At 42.0% G+C, this 19,104-nt stretch overlaps 1 protein-coding gene across 6 annotated transcripts in view; it reads right to left on the reverse strand.

Annotated features, from left to right (window-relative positions):
* AMPH (amphiphysin) overlaps window positions 1–19,104 on the reverse strand; it is a 425,845-nt gene that overhangs the window by 76,278 nt on the left and 330,463 nt on the right. For 4 of the 6 annotated variants that reach the window (XM_077269265.1, XM_077269263.1, XM_077269262.1 and 1 more), the window contains exons 14-16: window positions 14,554–14,577; window positions 12,772–13,929; window positions 7,912–7,944 (exon numbers count right to left, since the gene is read on the reverse strand). In XM_077269265.1, coding sequence (XP_077125380.1) covers window positions 7,912–7,944; window positions 12,772–13,929; window positions 14,554–14,577 — 1,215 coding nt within the window. The remainder of the gene's footprint in view (window positions 1–7,911; window positions 7,945–12,771; window positions 13,930–14,553; window positions 14,578–19,104) is intronic. The other 2 variants (XM_077269267.1, XM_077269266.1) reach the window with 1 other exon arrangement.

Raw genomic sequence — 19,104 nt, forward strand, 5'->3', positions numbered from 1 at the left:
GACTAGAACTCTAGTAGTGCCACTGTGATAGAAATATATATATCATGTAGATCTCACTTGCATGTATACTCCTCTATAATCATATATATACTTATATGCTCACAGCTAATATATACATTATAATCAATGGTTTAAAATGACTGACACGAACTGATATAACCCAGACAGATCATATGGGGTTTTCCATCCCAAAAAGCGGAATAGTGTCAGATGTTTGGTGACTGCTGATCAAATGTCTCCACTCTGTCCTAGATTCAGAACTCAAGTTTAATCCGCTGTCATATGAGCATTAATCACAATATTCCATATATGTTTAGATAACCAATGACAGAAGAGCTAGACAATATGGTAATTAACTAACCACCCCTGACAACCCCTAACCACTCCTTTCTATGTGAAAATATAAAACTATGTATGTACAATAAAGTACCAGTATTGATGGAATGTTGTTCTGACACAATGGTGTTGCAGTCTCATTCCTTTGAGCGCTCAAAATACTCAGTCTAATTGGGAGCGGCTGCAGCACACACAGAGGGATAAATTTATCCAACCCAAATATTTCCATAACACCACCTATTGGAAGTAGCAATCCCAAAAGTCAATGTCGACCCTTTAACGAGCCTTGTCACATGACTTAGGATAAAAGTCAAACCAGAATCTCATTTTGCAGACACTGTGTTTCGGGGTACTGCCCCTCGTCAGTGCAAAGTGGAGATCTGGTTTGGCTTGGATATCCTTTCCTGAAGCAGTTTTGATGAATTTTTCAATAGTTTTTGGAGAATTTTGTTTACTGAGTTCTGAGCCTTTTGATTGGACAGTGCATTATACGGAGCTTTTTCCATAAGGAACCACTTCAAAGAAGTAACACACATCTTACTTTTTCCTACCAGATGTTTTTCACAACCTGACATGGAAGAAAAAAGCTTACAAGACTGAACATATGCATTTCTATGTAGCAACAACTTGTTCCTATATTCAGTTTCTTGAAGGTCTGTTAACCACTTCAAGTTTCCAAAGGAAGGTGCCAGGCAGGTGAGCTGACCATTCATATGGCATTTTCTAGTCTGAAGACGCTCTAAAGAAATCTTGAAGAAACTTTAGTAGTTTCTTTATTGTTGGAAGGGGTTAAAAAAAATGTTTGTAAAAAGACTGCTACAATCTGCTGAAAAAATGCTAGCAAAAAGGTAAAAAGTACTCAAAAAAATCTTACAAAAAATACTTTAAGAAAAAAAACACCAGTATTTCCTGAAGCATCTTCCCCTTGAATAACTCGACAGGTTCACTCGCCTGGAAAAATGTCGTGTGCATATTCCCAAAGAAGGAGCATTTCCTGATGCAAATTTCCTTTAGAAAACTTGTCATTTTTGACTGCCTCGATAAACCTCTGTGGGCACATACTATCAGCCTTCCCGATATTCAGGGAATAGTAACAAAGAATAACAGAGTATTAGTGGGGGCTTGTGGACTTAACATTTAAACCCTTACCAACATATGACGTACAGTTACATCAGATGCCAGCTTCCAGACTATGATGCGGGCTCAGAAACTGAGCGTGCATCTTTGGCAGCAGATGATGATTGTTGATGATGATTGATTCAGCTATCATCTGCCTCTAACAGCTGATGGGCTTGCTGATACTGATGTCGATTGGGAGTACATGTGACTATCATAATGGTACTCCTGTAAAAAACAGCTGGTGGAAACGTGATTTTATTACAAAGACCATAATAACATGCTTCAAAAAAATATGAAAAAAAATATAATAGTTGAAATCACCCCCCATTTCAAAATTAAGAAGTAAAGAAAAATTAAAAAATACACATATGTGGTATCGTTACATTTGGAAAAGTCCAGTCTCTAAAAATACAAAATTAATTAACCGATCAATAAATGGTGTGACGAGAAATAGATCAAAACTCCACAATCACATTTTTTTGGGCAGCAACAGTGCAATAAAATACAATAAGAGGCGATCAAAACATTCTGCCCAAAAGTGGTATCAATAAATTGTTAGCTCACACAGAAACTTCATAAGTCACAAATAGAAAATGACGACAAAACCAATACATTTTTTTTAACTAATTTCAGAATTTCTTTTCACCACTTAAAAAAACAAAACAAAAACAAACTATGCATGTTTGGTATGACCAAAATTGTACTGATCTAGAGAATCATTTTCCATGTCATTCTTACTGCATAAATATTGGAGAGAAAAAACTATCGTAGAATGACTTTTTTTGCTATTTCACCACACTTAAATTTTTTTTCCACTTTCCAGTGCATCACATTATAAAAGGGATGGAGACATTTAAAAGTACAACTTGCCCCACAAAACAACAAGCCCTGGCACAGCTATGTCGACGGAAAAATCAAAACATTATGGCTCTTGGAAGAAAGGGAGAAAAAAATTAAAATGGAAAAATCACCTTATCGGTAAGGGGTTAACATAGGTCTCTAGAGTATGGAGAACCTAGCTGACATGGAATGTGCATTAGTTCTGCAGCATTGCTAGCAAGAATCAGGCTCCTAGTAAACATAATGCTAAACACTAATCAATGAGAATAAATGGACTCTGGCTTAGGATGAATTAGTCATTATAATCATCTAATATATAAAGCTGAATGTGTGTGTGTGTGTGTGTGTGTGTGTGTGTGTGTGTGTGTGTGTGTGTGTGTGTGTGTGTGTGTGTGTGTGTGTGTGTGTGTGTGTGTGTGTGTGTGTGTGTGTCCGGGATTGGCATCTGCACCGTCGCAGCTACATCCACAAAATTTTGCACAGTCACACGTCTGGACCCCGAGAGCGTCATAGGCTATGTTGTGAGGCAAAATTTTAACCCCGCGCATTCCAATTCACAAAACAATTTTGCCTCTATCTACATAATGGGGAAAAAGTGAAAGGAAAAGTGTTGGAGGCAAATTGACAGCCAGGAGGAGATGGCATACAGGTATATACTATATACAGGGGAAATGATATACACGTATATACTATATACAGGAAGAGATGACATACAGGTACATACTATATACAGGGGAGATGACACACAGGTATATACTATATACAGGAGGAGATGACATACAGCTATATATTATATACAGGAGGAGATGACATAGGTATATACTATATACAGGGGAGATGACATACAGGTATATACTATATACAGGGGAGATGACATACAGGTATATACTATTATACAGGGGAGATGACTTACAGGTATATACTATGTACAGGAGATGACACACAGGTATATACTATATACAGGGGGATGACATACAGGTATATACTATATACAGGAGATGACAGACAGGTATATACTATATACAGGGGAGATGACGTACAGGTATATACAGGAGATGACATACAGGTATATGCTATATACAGGATAGATGACATACAGGTATACTGTATAATATATACAGGAGGTGACATACAGGTGTATACTATATACAGGAGATGACATACAGGTATATACTTTATACATTAGATGACATACAGGTATATACTATATACAGGGGAGATGATATACACATATATACTATATACAGGAGATAACATACAGCTATATATTATATACAGGAGATAACATATAGGTATATACTACATACAGGGGAGATGACATACAGGTATATACTATATACAGGGGAGATGACATATAGGTATATACCATATACAAGGGAGATGACATGCAGGTATATACTATATACAGGAGGTGACATACAGGTATATGCTATATACAGGGGCATGACATACAGGTATATACTATATACAGGGGAGATGACACACAGGTATATACTATATACAGGATAGATGACATACAGGTATATACTATATACAGGGAAGATGACATACAGGTATATACTATATACAGGAGATGACATACAGGTATATACTATATACAGAAGACATACAGGTATATACTATATACAGGAGATGACATACAGGTATATACTATATACAGGGGAGATGACGTACAGGTATATACAGGAGATGACATACAGGTATATCCTATATACAGGATAGATGACATACAGGTATATACTATATCCAGGAGGTGACATACAGGTATATACTATATACAGGAGGTGACATACAGGTATATACTATATACAGGGGGATGACATACAGGTATATACTATATACAGGGGAGATGACACACAGGTATATATTATATACAGGATAGATGACATACAGGTATATACTATATACAGGAGGTGACATACAGGTATATACTATATACATGAGGTGATATACAGGTATGTACTATATACAGGAGGAGATGACATACAGTTATATACTATATACAGGGGAAATGACATACAGGTATATACTATATATACAGGAGGTGACATACAGGTATATACTATATACAGGGGGATGACATACAGGTATATACTATATACAGGGGAGATGACACACAGGTATATACTATATACAGGATAGATGACATACAGGTATATACTATATACAGGAGGTGACATACAGGTATATACTATATACATGAGGTGACATACAGGTATATACTATATACAGGAGGAGATGACATACAGTTATATACTATATACAGGGGAAATGACATACAGGTATATACTATATACAGGAGGTGACATACAGGTATATGCTATATACAGGATAGATGACATACAGGTATATACTATATACAGGAGGTGACATACAGGTATATACTATATACAGGAGGTGACATACAGGTATATACTATACACAGGGGGATGACATACAGGTATATACTATATACAGGGGAGATGACACACAGGTATATACTATATACAGGATAGATGACATACAGGTATATACTATATACAGGAGGTGACATACAGGTATACAGGTCCTTCTCAAAAAATTAGCATATAGTGTTAAATTTCATTATTTACCATAATGTAATGATTACAATTAAACTTTTATATATTATAGATTCATTATCCACCCACTGAAATTTGTCAGGTCTTTTATTGTTTTAATACTGATGATTTTGGCATACAACTCCTGATAACCCAAAAAACCTGTCTCAATAAATTAGCATATTTCACCCGTCCAATCAAATAAAAGTGTTTTTTAATAACAAACAAAAAAAACATCAAATAATAATGTTCAGTTATGCACTCAATACTTGGTCGGGAATCCTTTGGCAGAAATGACTGCTTCAATGCGGCGTGGCATGGAGGCAATCAGCCTGTGACACTGCTGAGATGTTATGGAGGCCCAGGATGATTCAATAGCGGCCTTAAGCTCATCCAGAGTGTTGGGTCTTGCGTCTCTCAACTTTCTCTTCACAATATCCCACAGATTCTCTATGGGGTTCAGGTCAGGAGAGTTGGCAGGCCAATTGAGCACAGTAATACCATGGTCAGTAAACCATTTACCAGTAGTTTTGGCACTGTGAGCAGGTGCCAGGTCGTGCTGAAAAATGAAATCTTCATCTCCATAAAGCATTTCAGCCGATGGAAGCATGAAGTGCTCCAAAATCTCATGATAGCTAGCTGCATTGACCCTGCCCTTGATGAAACACAGTGGACCAACACCAGCAGCTGACATGGCACCCCACACCATCACTGACTGTGGGTACTTGACATTGGACTTCAGGCATTTTGGCATTTCCTTCTCCCCAGTCTTCCTCCAGACTCTGGCACCTTGATTTCCGAATGACATGCAAAATTTGCTTTCATCAGAAAAAAGTACTTGGGACCACTTAGCAACAGTCCAGTGCTGCTTCTCTGTAGCCCAGGTCAGGCGCTTCTGCCGCTGTTTATGGTTCAAAAGTGGCTTTACCTGGGGAATGCGGCACCTGTAGCCCATTTCCTGCACACACCTGTGCACGGTGGCTCTGGATGTTTCCACACCAGACTCAGTCCACTGCTTCCTCAGGTTCCCCAAGGTCTGGAATCGGTCCTTCTCCACAATCTTCCTCAGGGTCCGGTCACCTCTTCTCGTTGTACAGCGTTTTCTGCCACATTTTTGCCTTCCAACAGACTTACCATTGAGGTGCCTTGATACAGCACTCTGGGAACAGCCTATTTGTTGAGAAATTTCTTTCTGGGTCTTACCCTCTTGCTTGAGGGTGTCAATGATGGCCTTCTTGACATCTGTCAGGTCGCTAGTCTTACCCATGATGGGGGTTTTGAGTAATGAACCAGGCAGGGAGTTTTTAAAAGCCTCAGGTATCTTTTGCATGTGTTTAGAGTTAATTAGTTGATTCAGAAGATTAGGGTAATAGGTCGTTTAGAGAACCTTTTCTTGATATGCTAATTTATTGAGACAGGTTTTTGGGGTTATCAGGAGTTGTATGCCAAAATCATCAGTATTAAAACAATAAAAGACCTGACAAATTTCAGTTGGTGGATAATGAATCTATAATATATGAAAGTTTAATTGTAATCATTAGATTATGGTAAATAATGAAATTTAACACTATATGCTAATTTTTTGAGAAGGACCTGTATACTATATACAGGAGGTGACATACAGGTATATACTATATACAGGAGGTGACATACAGGTATATACTATATACAGGAGATGACATACAGGTATATACTATATACAGGAGATGACATACCGGTATATACTATATACAGGGGAGATGATGTACAGGTATATACAGGAGATGACATACAGGTATATCCTATATACAGGATAGATGACATACAGGTATATACTATATACAGGTGACATACAGGTGTTTGCTATATACAGGGGGATGACATACAGGTATATACTATATACAGGGGAGATGACATACAGGTATATACTGTATACAGGAGGAGATGACATACAGTTATATACTATATACAGGGGAAATGACATACAGGTATATACCATATACAGGAGGTGACATACAGGTATATACTATATACAGGATAGATGACATACAGGTATACACTATATACAGGAGGTGACATACAGGTATATACTATATACAGGAGATGACATACAGGTATATACTATATACAGGGGGATGACATACAGGTATATACTATATACAGGGGAGATGACACACAGGTATATACTATATACAGGATAGATGACATACAGGTATATGCTATATACAGGAGGTGACATACAGGTATATACTATATACAGGAGGTGACATACAGGTATATACTATATACAAGGGGATGACATACAGGTATAAACTATATACAGAGGGAGATGACTTACAGGTATATACTCTATACAGGAGGAGATGACATACAGTTATATACTATATACAGGGGAAATGACATACAGGTATATACTATATACATGAGATGACATACAGGTATATACTATATACAGGAGCAGATGACATACGGGTATATACTGAGGGGAAAATAAGAGGTGTGAGGTGAAAATGAAGAGGTGTGAGTGCAAAAGGAGAGGAGTGAGGGGAAAATAGTGGAGTGATTGGAAAAAGACAGGTGTGAGGTCAAAATGACAGGTGTTAGGGGGGAAATGAGAGAAGTGAGGGGAGAAAATGAGAGGTGTGAGGGGGAAAATGAGGTGTGGGGGAAAATGAGAGGAGTGAGGGGAAAATGAGAGACGTGAGGGGGAAAATGAGAGATGTGAGGGGGAAAATGAGAGGTGTGATGGGAAAATGAGAGAAGTGAGGTGCTATAACTAACAGTTAGTTACTATGCCTGGGCAACGCCAGGGCTCTTCAGCTAGTTTTAAATAGAATTTAAAAATACTTAATAATATTTAAAATGCTTGTTTTGGCAGAAGAAAGTTGTTGTGATGAGGTGGATGTTTTACACTGTTGCTACAGCGAGTGATGAAAGGTTTTAATATTTAATTTCATTTATAACTCTTGGAGCTTTATAACCCTTGGAGCTAGAGTTTTCTATTTCCATACTAACGAACAGTAGCTTGTGGTGATTAAGGATATTTCTTTTATTTTTTTTTTATCATCTTCAAACCTACCTGTGTCAGTCCATTAAAAGCGCTGGTAGATGCCTAAATGAAATGAGAAGGCAAAATATTAATATTTGATGATAAGGTACCAGCTATGGGGCCAGGAATAAACCTCTGTGATAAACTGTAAATGATAACAGATCCAAAATGTACTACACAACAATATTTTCCTACAAGGAATCGCAATGATTTTTATATTGTTCCTATTTTTTTATTGCCCTAATATGCACTTTTTTATAAACTTTATGTGAACAATATATTATCTGTTATCAGGGCTGGTAGGAAATATACTATATTTTGGCAAATAACTATGGTTTTTATTGTTATTTGCTATTGTTAATCTCCTTTTATATCCCTTAACCAGTGGCGTAACTAGAAAGTTATGGGCCCCGATGCAAACTTTCAAATGCCCCCCCCCCCCCCAAGCCATGCAAAAATATTTTCCACCCAAATTCAGATTTTCCCTATTCATTTCGCACACTATAGCTTTATTGCAAAGTTGTATAGTGTGATCTCAGTGGCGTAACTATCCGGTGCCCCATCCTGGTATATATCTGTTCCCCGTACTGCCATTGTTATGTAATTTATAAAAGAAAATAAACCATTATACTCATCAGGGGCTTACACAGAAGTCATGGGGATCCATATAAGAAGTATAATGCACCCCCATAGTACTCCTTATAATATAATGCACCCCCATAGTACTCTATATAATATACTGCACAGTTCATAGTCATCCATATAGTATAATACACTCTCCATAGTCCTCCATATAGTGTATAATACACTCCTCATAGTCCTCCATATAGTATTATACACTCCTCAGTCCTCCATATAGTATAATACACTCCTCATAGTCTTCCATATATTAAAATACACTCCTCATAGTACTCCATATAGTGTAATACACTGCTCAGTCCTCCATATAGTATAATACACTCCTCCATCTTCCTTTTAGTATAATACACTGCTCATAGTGCTCTATATAGTATAATGCACCCCTCATAGTCCTCCATATAGTATACACTCCTCAGTCCTCCATATAGTAGTATACACTCCTCATAGTCCTCCATATATTAAAATACACTGCTTAGTCCTCTATATAGTATAATACACTCCTCATAGTGCTCCATATAGTATAATGCACTGCCATCGTCATCCATGTCGTACAATTCACTTCTCATAGTATAATGCACCCCATAGTTCTTGATATAGTATAATGTATTCCCCATAGTCTTCGATACAGTATAATGCAGCCCACATATAGTATAATGCAGCCACCCCACAAAAGTATAATGCAGCCCCACCATACAATATAATGTAACCCCCATAGAATATAATGCAGCCCCCCTCATAGTATAATGCAGCCCCTCCATACAGGTGCAGTGAGAAAGACACAGGCAAATGGTGACTATGGGGCAGGGGAGAAGGACACAAGGGGGCTAGGGGAGACAGGCACAATGGTGACAGGGGGGCTAGGAAGTAAGGAAGACAGGCACAAGGGGACACATGCGGGCTAGGAGGCAGGGGAGAAGGGCACAAGGGGACTAGTGGGCAAGGGAGACTGACACAAGGGGACAAGGGAGACTGACACAAGGGGACACAGGGGGACCAGTGGGCCAGGGAGACTGACAAGGGGACACACGGGTACTAGTGGGCAAGGGAGACTGACACAAGGGGACACATGGGGACTAGTGGGCAAGGGAGACTGACACAAGGGGACACACGGGGACTAGTGGGCCAGGGAGACTGACAAGGGGACACACACGGGGACTAGTGGGCCAGGGAGACTGAATAGAGGACACACTAGTGGGCAAGGGAGATTGACACAAGGGGACTAGTGTGCAAGGGAGACTGACACAAGGGGACTAGTGGGCAAGGGAGACTGACACAAGGGGACACACGGGGACAAGGGACGCAAGCACAAGGGGACAAGGGAGACAGGCACAAGGGGACACATGGGGACTAGGAGGAAGGGGAGAAGGGCACAAAGGGGCAAGGGAGACAGGCACAAGAGGAAATAAGGGGACTCCTAGGGCAGAGTAGATAGGGACACATGGGGAGACGGGGCTGCAAGGAGACAGAGGAAAACGGGGGGAGACTTGGGAGCAATGAATAAGGGGGCACATGGAATATGAGGACAGGGTAGATGGGGAACACACGGTGAGAAAGGGGACAGGGGTGACTTGAGAACAGGGCAGACAGGTCACACGAGCGGCTGCTAATGACAGGAGGACAAATACAGATCTGAGGCTTAAGGGACCCTTCGGCAGCAGGAGGAGGAGGACGCAGCAACAGATTGCAGCTTTTTAGGTTTAGGCACTCAGCCACTCACTCAAGCAGCATCAGCAAACTTCATTCAGTCTTTCCCTTTGGTGTGGCTGAAGGACCTGTGGACACACCTCTCTCCAGTCACAAGGTTGGATCACGTGACCGCATTAAATCCATCTTCCCCCGTGTAACTGGAGGACCTGCGGTGACGCCACCCTGCTGTAATGGTTGGGTCCTTCTCCTTCACTATTGCTGGACGGACGGGCCCCTAAGCAGTCCGGGCCCCGTCGCAGCTGCGACCGCTATAGTTACGCCCCTGCCCTTAACCCATTAACGATGAACCTAATCTGGACCTTGAAGATACTGTGAATTTTTCCAATTTTTTTCTTTTCATCTCTGTGTGCCCAAATCCATATTTAATATTGCTGTCGAAGTAGCTATATGATGCGCTGAAAAAACTTTTCTTTTTTGGGGTTGTCTGTTGGCACTAGTATGGAAAAAATACATAAATTTTTCACATATTTTTTCATTTTTGAATATTTTCCCATTTATAGTGTTCACCGTTTAATAACAGTAAAACGTTAACTTTCCACTATTGCTCAACAATATTGTGATAATACCATGTGATTTTTTTTTTTTTTTTCGTTTTCCTACTTTTTGGGCAATAAAATCCTTGTAAAATATCATTTGTTTTTGCATTACTACATCTGAGAGATTTTTTTTAGTTTTCCATTAACGGATTTGTGTGATGTCTTGTTTGTTTTTGCAGATGAGTTGATGCTTTTGTTGGCATCATTTTGAACTACAATGTTTTTATATAACTTTTTTTACATTTTTTGAGAGGCAGATGACTGAAAACTGTAATTCTAGTAGTTAGTAGTTTTTTTTATTTTTCACTTTTATAGCTGAGTCTTCTCCACTATTTGGACAACGCCTTCTTAAGTTCCAGAGTCACCTGATTTAAATGAGATGATGTTACACTCCCCTCCCACACTGGCGACGGCCTTCACTATTTTGACCAATGAGAATTCCACTGAGCAGCAGACAGTCAGTGACCGATGATGTGCTGTAGCATTTACGTGACACAACAATGTTCCAATATCACAGAATGGCGCCAGTGCTGGAGGCGAGAATGAGCTTTTCTTATTTAACTTGGGGGACTCGGGCATTTAAGAAGGGGTTGTTAAAGTAATTGAGAAATCCTTTAAATAATCTTGACCGCTCATATAATAAAAATCAATAGTTTGCACTGTAACATGCCTGTCAGTCATTCTATTAGATCCAACCTTTGATTGGGTTGCAGGTGGGCATTTAATTAACATAGGTTTTAGAGCGTTTAACTATGGGAATCGCTGTTCACACTGATCCCCACAGTTTCAGCAGGAGCTTAGTTATATATCACAGTCAGGCTCTGGCATCTGGTCATGCGGGTACACTGGCCATACCCACCCGATCAGCATGACCTATAAATTAGTCATGTAGTGTTCACTGGCAGATATATACATCATGGTTTATTATTTTACCACCTCATAGGGGGTAAGGTCCCATGTACACAACCTTCCAGGTGCATGGAACCCTATGGAACGCACCATATGTCTGCAGTACTGACCCTATCACACTCTGTGAAGCAGTGAATGGTCCCTGTAAGCTATGGATGGATCTCATATGAACTCACATATTTGAAATATGGGTGTCATATGCAGGATTCTGTCAAATACTTTTTGACAATATGGTCATGTAAATTAAGCCTTTATTTGTGGTTTGAATTTTAAAAGAGCATTCCTATCCTAGACATTTATGATGTATTTGATGTAGTTGTAGTTAGAGTTTGATCTACGAGTTATACCATTAAAAATGTGTACTGACAATATAATTTCCTAAGAAGACATACTGTATATTCTCTGTATTCAATATTATTAAAAAGGTTTTTTTGGTTCAGAATAATTACTTTTTAAATACCCTAAGATAAAGAAGAGCTACAAAGAGCACCTCTCGGTTTGGAGGATAAGATATGTTACATACAATTCACTTCACTTGTCCATGCTCAGAAAAATTAAAAGGAATCAGTCATCAGTTCTTTGCTACCTAATCTACGAGCTACATCATGTAGAGACAGTGACCCTGATCTTAGAAATGTGTCACTCACTGATCTGCTTTCTGTAGTTTTAAATAAAATAATTTTTTTATTAGTAGATGATTTTCTCTAGAAGACTGTGGCACCAGAAAGAGCTGAAGACTTTGGCTGGTGAGTATAATACTAGGGTCAGGGAACTTAAATTAGTGGTACCACTCCAGCTCTGTATTAAAAGAAAACACTGGAGTTGTGCTATAATCAAAACTGCAGCACTCAGTAAAGAAAGTTATTCATCTCTGGAATCAGGGTCTCTATCCCTGCATCATGCTGATGTGGTAGCAAAAACCTGGTGATAGATTCCCTTTAATATAGCACACAGTTTGCTATATGAACAAAACTAATTTAGTACTAATTTCACTTTTGCGTTTTTTTTTTCTAGAAAAGGATGAACTAATGGAAGGGACATAAAGCACAAGGTCCAATATCTATCTATACTAGTCTACACATGGGAAGAACAGAGATACCTCTTCTTTCTCATGGTCTACATCCTGGTAGAAAGAACCATATCTGCGGTTAGCTAGTTCATCTTCTGACAAATCTGAGCTGTTGGCTTCAAATTCTCTTAGGTTAGATGAACATTCAAGACTAGGAATTGTGAGTTTTCTTCTGCATGACACTGATTGATCATTGTCCTCTTCCTTTCTTATTTCAGTGGGATTACAGCAGCCTTCGTTTCCAGACAAGTTTGCTTGTGCTTCGTGTTCATTGGATAAACATGAGTTATCAGCGTTTCCTTCAATGGTTTGAAAATACCAAAATGAATTAAACTCGGCTGAATTTTGCTCAGGCCCCCAGAATTCATGTGATTGGCTATCAGTTCCATAGGATTCACCCCATGATTCTGTTGTACAGGTCGGTTCCCAATTAGTTGGCCATATCTGGTCTGTGTCTATATCAGTAGTAATAAAATCAGACTGGGAAATATTATTTCCACCTCTGATTAACTGACTTCCATCTTGAAACACATCAGGGTGGTTCACGTTAGGAAGTACAAGATCAATGCTTTGGGCATCTCTGATGCCACCAGATTCTTGTATATTATTATTGGAGCTGTCCTTGGTATGAGTAATAGTCTCAATTACAAATTCATTGGAGTTACTCCAGCTATCCATACCTTCATGAGACAACCCATCTCTTTCATTCCCATTATCCAATATATCTGCATCAATGTTATTTTCTAAACTGGTGTCAGACATATGTCTATTTTGCTCATCATAGTCTTCTTCATGGATTTTGTCTGTGTCCGATATGCATTCAGAATTTAAATCCTCTTCATTGTATTCTTGCATGTGTGCATTAGTTGGTAACCCCTCTTCTTCTCGATACTGACTATCTTCAAAAACATTGTCATCTTCCCCACTAATAATTACTACTTCTTGACTTGAAACTCTCTCCATAAATTGACCATCCTCATTTGACTCAAACTGTTCTTCCAAGGAGGTGGCATCAAAAATGTCATCATCATTTGACTTTTCCTGCCTATTTGAGAAACCACTATCCCCAAGAACCAAAGTACCCTCAGCTATATCGCTCTGTGAAATGTGTAAATCCTCGGTTGACCCACAAGTTGGGGTCTCGGCTATAACAAGGTTACATAATGACAGACTTTTTGATGAGTCAGGCTTCATGCAGACAGACAAGTAAAAGGGAGGAAAAAAGATAAGAAAAATTATGGAAATGATGAAAGAAACATATATGTTGTAATGAACACAATGCAAAATGAACTGGTAAGTACACTAAACTAAACTCAAGTGAAGTTTCACCGTAAAATCACGTTAAAGAAAAACTAAGAAATTTCACGTAGTAATTTGCCAAATATAATTGGAACTTTACTTTTTTTCAAAATTTGTCAAATAAGGCTGCTGTAAAACTGAAGAAGATTGAACTTCATGCATAGTAATTTGACAAATATAACTATAGGTAAAACTACGTGAACTTTGTGACTACGCTGCAGATTTGTCAGTTTATGGCAATATGACAATAGAGGGAAAACTGGCTGCTGCAAACAAAGTCAGTGACTGGTGACCTATCTGGAGGAGAATTTGAGAGAATTACAAATTTCGTTTAACTGTTTTTTATATTATAAGAATGGTTATTAAGAACAGTAACTACAATAAGTTTTTCTTAAAAGCTTGGTAATCTTGGAATGCCTGTAATATATTCTTTAACGCAACTCCAAGGCAAAACTTCAGATTCTTCTTAAAGAGTTAAGTACATGATGGTGGACAATTAAAAAATATACTTACTGGCTGCACCAATTCATTGTTTGACTATGAAAGGAAAATAAATATTTTTTATAGTTAATCAATATTCAAAGTTATATAATGCTATATAGCTTTACTGCATTACATTGATAGACTATTCACAAGTTTTAAGTTATCTCCCATCCATTGGGTAGGAGGTAACTTCCTGATTTCTGGGTGTCTTTTCGCTGGGACCCCTGCCAATGCTAAGAATTGGGCTTGTGTGAATGGAGTTGTGGGCATCAAGCACGCTGTCACTCTTTAGAGCTCCGATTCTCAGGATCAGTGGGAGACAAAACTTGAGAATACCACTTTAACCCCTTAGTGACAGAGCCAATTTGCAGCTTAATGACCAGACCAATTTTAACAATTCTGACCGCTGTCACTTTATGAGGTTACTAGATGTTTCCAGCCAGCTAACGCTCGGCGCGCTCATTGCTATCTAATTAACGCTGCTGGTGATTAAACTACAGTAAATAATGACAACATTCAATAGCGCTTACACAGGTGGTAATTTAACTTAAAATGAAGTTAATACCAATAATAATCATAAAAAATCTGAATAATACTAAAAATACATTTTATTCAGTGTAAAATCAAAAACAAACTGGATTCAGTAAGATGTGCGTTTTTTATTCATTCCATCATCTAAACAAATTTCATAACGAAACATAAATTAAGTAAAAATTTCTCTGTAAACACAATTAAATGTATAGTCATTTTTGTCATTTTCAAAGATCTTTCCTTGACTTCTACCAGGTACAATTTAATGTGTGGGGACGGGATTGTGTGTCATAATGTGGTGGGGGGGCGGGATTGTGTGTGGTAATGTGGTGGGGGGTGGGATTATGTGTGCTAATGTGGTGGGGGGTGGGATTATGTGTGGTAATGTGGTGGGGGGTGGGATTATGTGTGGTAATGTGGTGGGGCGGGATTATGTGTGGTGATGTGGTGGGAGGGCGGGATTATGTGTGCTAATGTGGTGGGGGGTGGGATTATGTGTGGTAATGTGGTGGGGCGGGATTATGTGTGGTGATGTGGTGGGGGGGCGGGATTATGTGTGGTGATGTGGTGGGGGGTGGGATTATGTGTGGTGATGTGGTGGGGGGCGGGATTGTGTGCTAATGTTGTGGGGGGCGGGATTATCTGTGGTGATGTGGTGGGGGGAGCGGGATTATGCGTGGTGATGTGGTGGGGGGGCGGGATTATGTGTGGTAATGTGGTGGGGGTGGAATTGTGTGGTAATGTGGTGGGGGCGGGATTATGCATGGTGATGGGTGGGGGCGGGATTATGCGTGGTGATGGGGTGGGGGTGGGATTATGTGTGGTGATGTGTTGGGGGGGCGGGATTATGTGGTTGTCATGTCGGACACTGACAGCATTAATTCCTCATTCGTCCACTATATGCTCAGTGGCGTCGGCTAGATTGATCCACCACGCCGCAGACACACAGGAAAACACTATAATGTGCACAGGGCAAAATAATACAAATATAGGAAGGAGAAATATAACGAAGGATAATACACCACCAGATACGACATTTCCTCTCCTAGACCACCACTCCAGACCGAGATCACCAGGCACAAGACACAAGCTATAATCGGCGCCGCCCAAAGCCCAGCAAAACTATTTAAAGGCAATGGGCGTGACTAAGCCTCCAACCCGAGTACCAGCCAGATTAACCCCGGACAATCTGGATCAATCTAGCCGGCGCCACTGAGCATATAGTGGACGAATGAAGAATTACCGCTGTCTGTCGGACGCCCTAGTGTGAACAGTGTCCGACATGACAGTACCCCGCCTTCTACGAGGGACCCCAGGGCCCTCACGACTTATAGGACCAGGCTTTTCCAGATGGTGGCGGTGAAACATACTGACCAGCCGGTCCGCATGTATATCCGAGGCTGGTACGATATTTCTTCTCCTAGACCACCACACCAGACCGAGATCACCAGGCACAAGACACAAGCTATAATCGACGACGCCCAAAGCCCAGCAAAAATATTTAAAGGCAATGGGCGTGACTAAGCCTCCAACCCGAGTACAAGCCAGATTAACCCCGGACAATCTGGATCAATCTAGCCGGCACCACTGAGCATATACTGGACGAATGAGGAATTACCGCTGTCTGTCGGACGCCCTAGTGTGAACAGTGTCCGACATGACAGTGGTGATGTGGTGGGGGGGCGGGCTTATGGGTGGTGAAGGGGTGGGGGGGCGGGATTATGGGTGGTGAAGGGGTGTGGGGTGGGGATTATGGGTGGTGAAGGGGTGGGGGCGGGATTATGGGTGGTGATGGGGTGGGGAGGCGGTATTATGGGTGGTGATGGGGTGGGGGGGCGGGACTATGGGTGGTGATGGGGTGGGGGGCGGGATTATGGGTGGTGATGGGGTGGGGGGGCGGGATTATGGGTGGTGATGGGGTGGGGGGGCGGGCTTATGGGTGGTGATGGGGTGGGGGGGCGGGATTATGGGTGGTGATGGGGTGGGGGGGCGGGATTATGGGTGGTGATGGGGTGGGGGGGCGGGATTATGGGTGGTGATGGGGTGGGGGGGCGGGATTATGGGTGGTGATGGGGTGGGGGGTGGGATTATGGGTGGTGATGGGGTGGGGGGGCGGGATTATGGGTGGTGATGGGGTGGGGGGGCGGGATTATGGGTGGTGATGGGGTGGGGGGGCGGGATTATGGGTGGTGATGGGGTGGGGGGGTGGGATTATGGGTGGTGATGGGGTGGGATTTATGGGTGGTGATGGGGTGGGGGGGCGGGATTATGGGTGGTGATGGGGTGGGGGGTCGGGATTATGGGTGGTGAAGGGGTGGGGGGCGTGATTGTGTGCGGTGATGGGTTGGGGGGCGAGATTGTGTGCGGTGATGGGTTGTGGGGCGACATTGTGTGCGGTGATGGGTTGGGGGGCGGGATTGTGTGCGGTGATGGGGTGGGGGCGGGATTGTGTGCGGTGATGGGGTGGGAGGGCGGGATTGTGTGCAGTGATGGGGTGGGAGGGCGGGATTGTGTGCGGTGATGGGGTGGGAGGGCGGGATTGTGTGCGGTGATATTTTTGTGTGCGGTGATGGGGTGGGAGGGCGGGATTGTGTGCGGTGATGGGGTGGGAGGGCGGGATTGTGTACGGTGATGAGGTGGGAGGGCGGGATTGTGTGCGGTGATGATTTTGTGTGCGGTGATGGGGTGGGGGGGCGGTATTATGGGTGGTGATGGGACGGGATTATGGGTGGTGATGGGGTGGGGGGCGGTATTATGCGTGGTGATGGGGTGGGTGGGCGGGACTATGGGTGGTGATAGGGTGGGGCGGGATTATGGGTGGTGAAGGAGTGAAAGGCAGGATTATGGGTGCTGAAGGGGTGGGGGCGGGATTATGGGTGCTGAAGGGGTGGGGGGGTGGTATTATGGGTGATGGGGTGGGGGGGGATATTATGGGTGGTGATGGGGTGGGGGGGCGGGATTATGGGTGGTGATGGGGTGGGGGGCGGGATTATGGGTGGAGATGGGGTGGGGGGCGAGATTATGGGTGGTGAAGGGGTGGGGGGCGGGATTGTGTACGGTGATGGGTTGGGGGCGTGATTGTGCACGGTGATGGGTTGGGGGGCGTGATTGTGCGCGGTGATGTGTTGGGGGCGAGATTGTGTGCGGTGATGGGTTGGGGGGCGAGATTGTGTGCGGTGATGGGGTGGGAGGGCGGGATTATGTGCGTTGATGGGGTGGGGGGCGTGATTGTGTGCGGTGATGGGTTGGGGGGCGAGATTGTGTGCGGTGATGGGTTGGGGGGCGACATTGTGTGCGGTGATGTGTTGGGGGGCGGGATTGTGTGCGGTGATGGGGTGGGGGGCGGGATTGTGTGCGGTGATGGGTTGGGGGGCGTGATTGTGTGCGGTGATGGGTTGGGGGGCGAGATTGAGTGCGGTGATGTGTTGGGGGCAGGATTGTGTGCGGTGATGTGGTGGGGGCGGGATTGTGTGCGGTGATGTGGTGGGAGGCGGAGCTACTGTGCAGGGGGCGGGATTAGCAAATAATCATGATGCCTCATATATATAGATAACTCTGGAACGCTTTTATGGATCCCGCTGATTCTGAGATTTATTTTTTCATGACATATTGTATCTTATAAAAGCGGTAAAATTTCTTCAATATTACTTGCGTTTATTTATGAAATAAACAGAAATATGGCGAAAATTGTTTAAAATTTTGCAATTTTCAAACTTTAAATTTTTATGCCCTTAAATCAGAGAAATATGTCACACAAAATAGTTAATAAAAAACATTTCCCACATGTCTACTTTACATCAGCACAATTTTGGAAACAAATTTTTTTGTTAGGAAGTTATAAGGGTTAAAGTTGACCAGCGATTTCCCATTTTTACAACAAAATTTACAAAACCTTTTTTTTCGGGACCATCTCACATTTAACCCCTTTCTGCCATCGGACGTACTATCCCGTCCATGTGACCTGGGACTTAATTCCCATGGATGGGATAGTACGTCATACGCGATCAACCGCACTCACGGGGGGAGCGCGGCCGATCGCAGCTGGGTATC

This window comes from Ranitomeya variabilis, chromosome 6, assembly GCF_051348905.1.
Source record: "Ranitomeya variabilis isolate aRanVar5 chromosome 6, aRanVar5.hap1, whole genome shotgun sequence".
NCBI classification, from domain to species: domain Eukaryota; kingdom Metazoa; phylum Chordata; class Amphibia; order Anura; family Dendrobatidae; genus Ranitomeya; species Ranitomeya variabilis.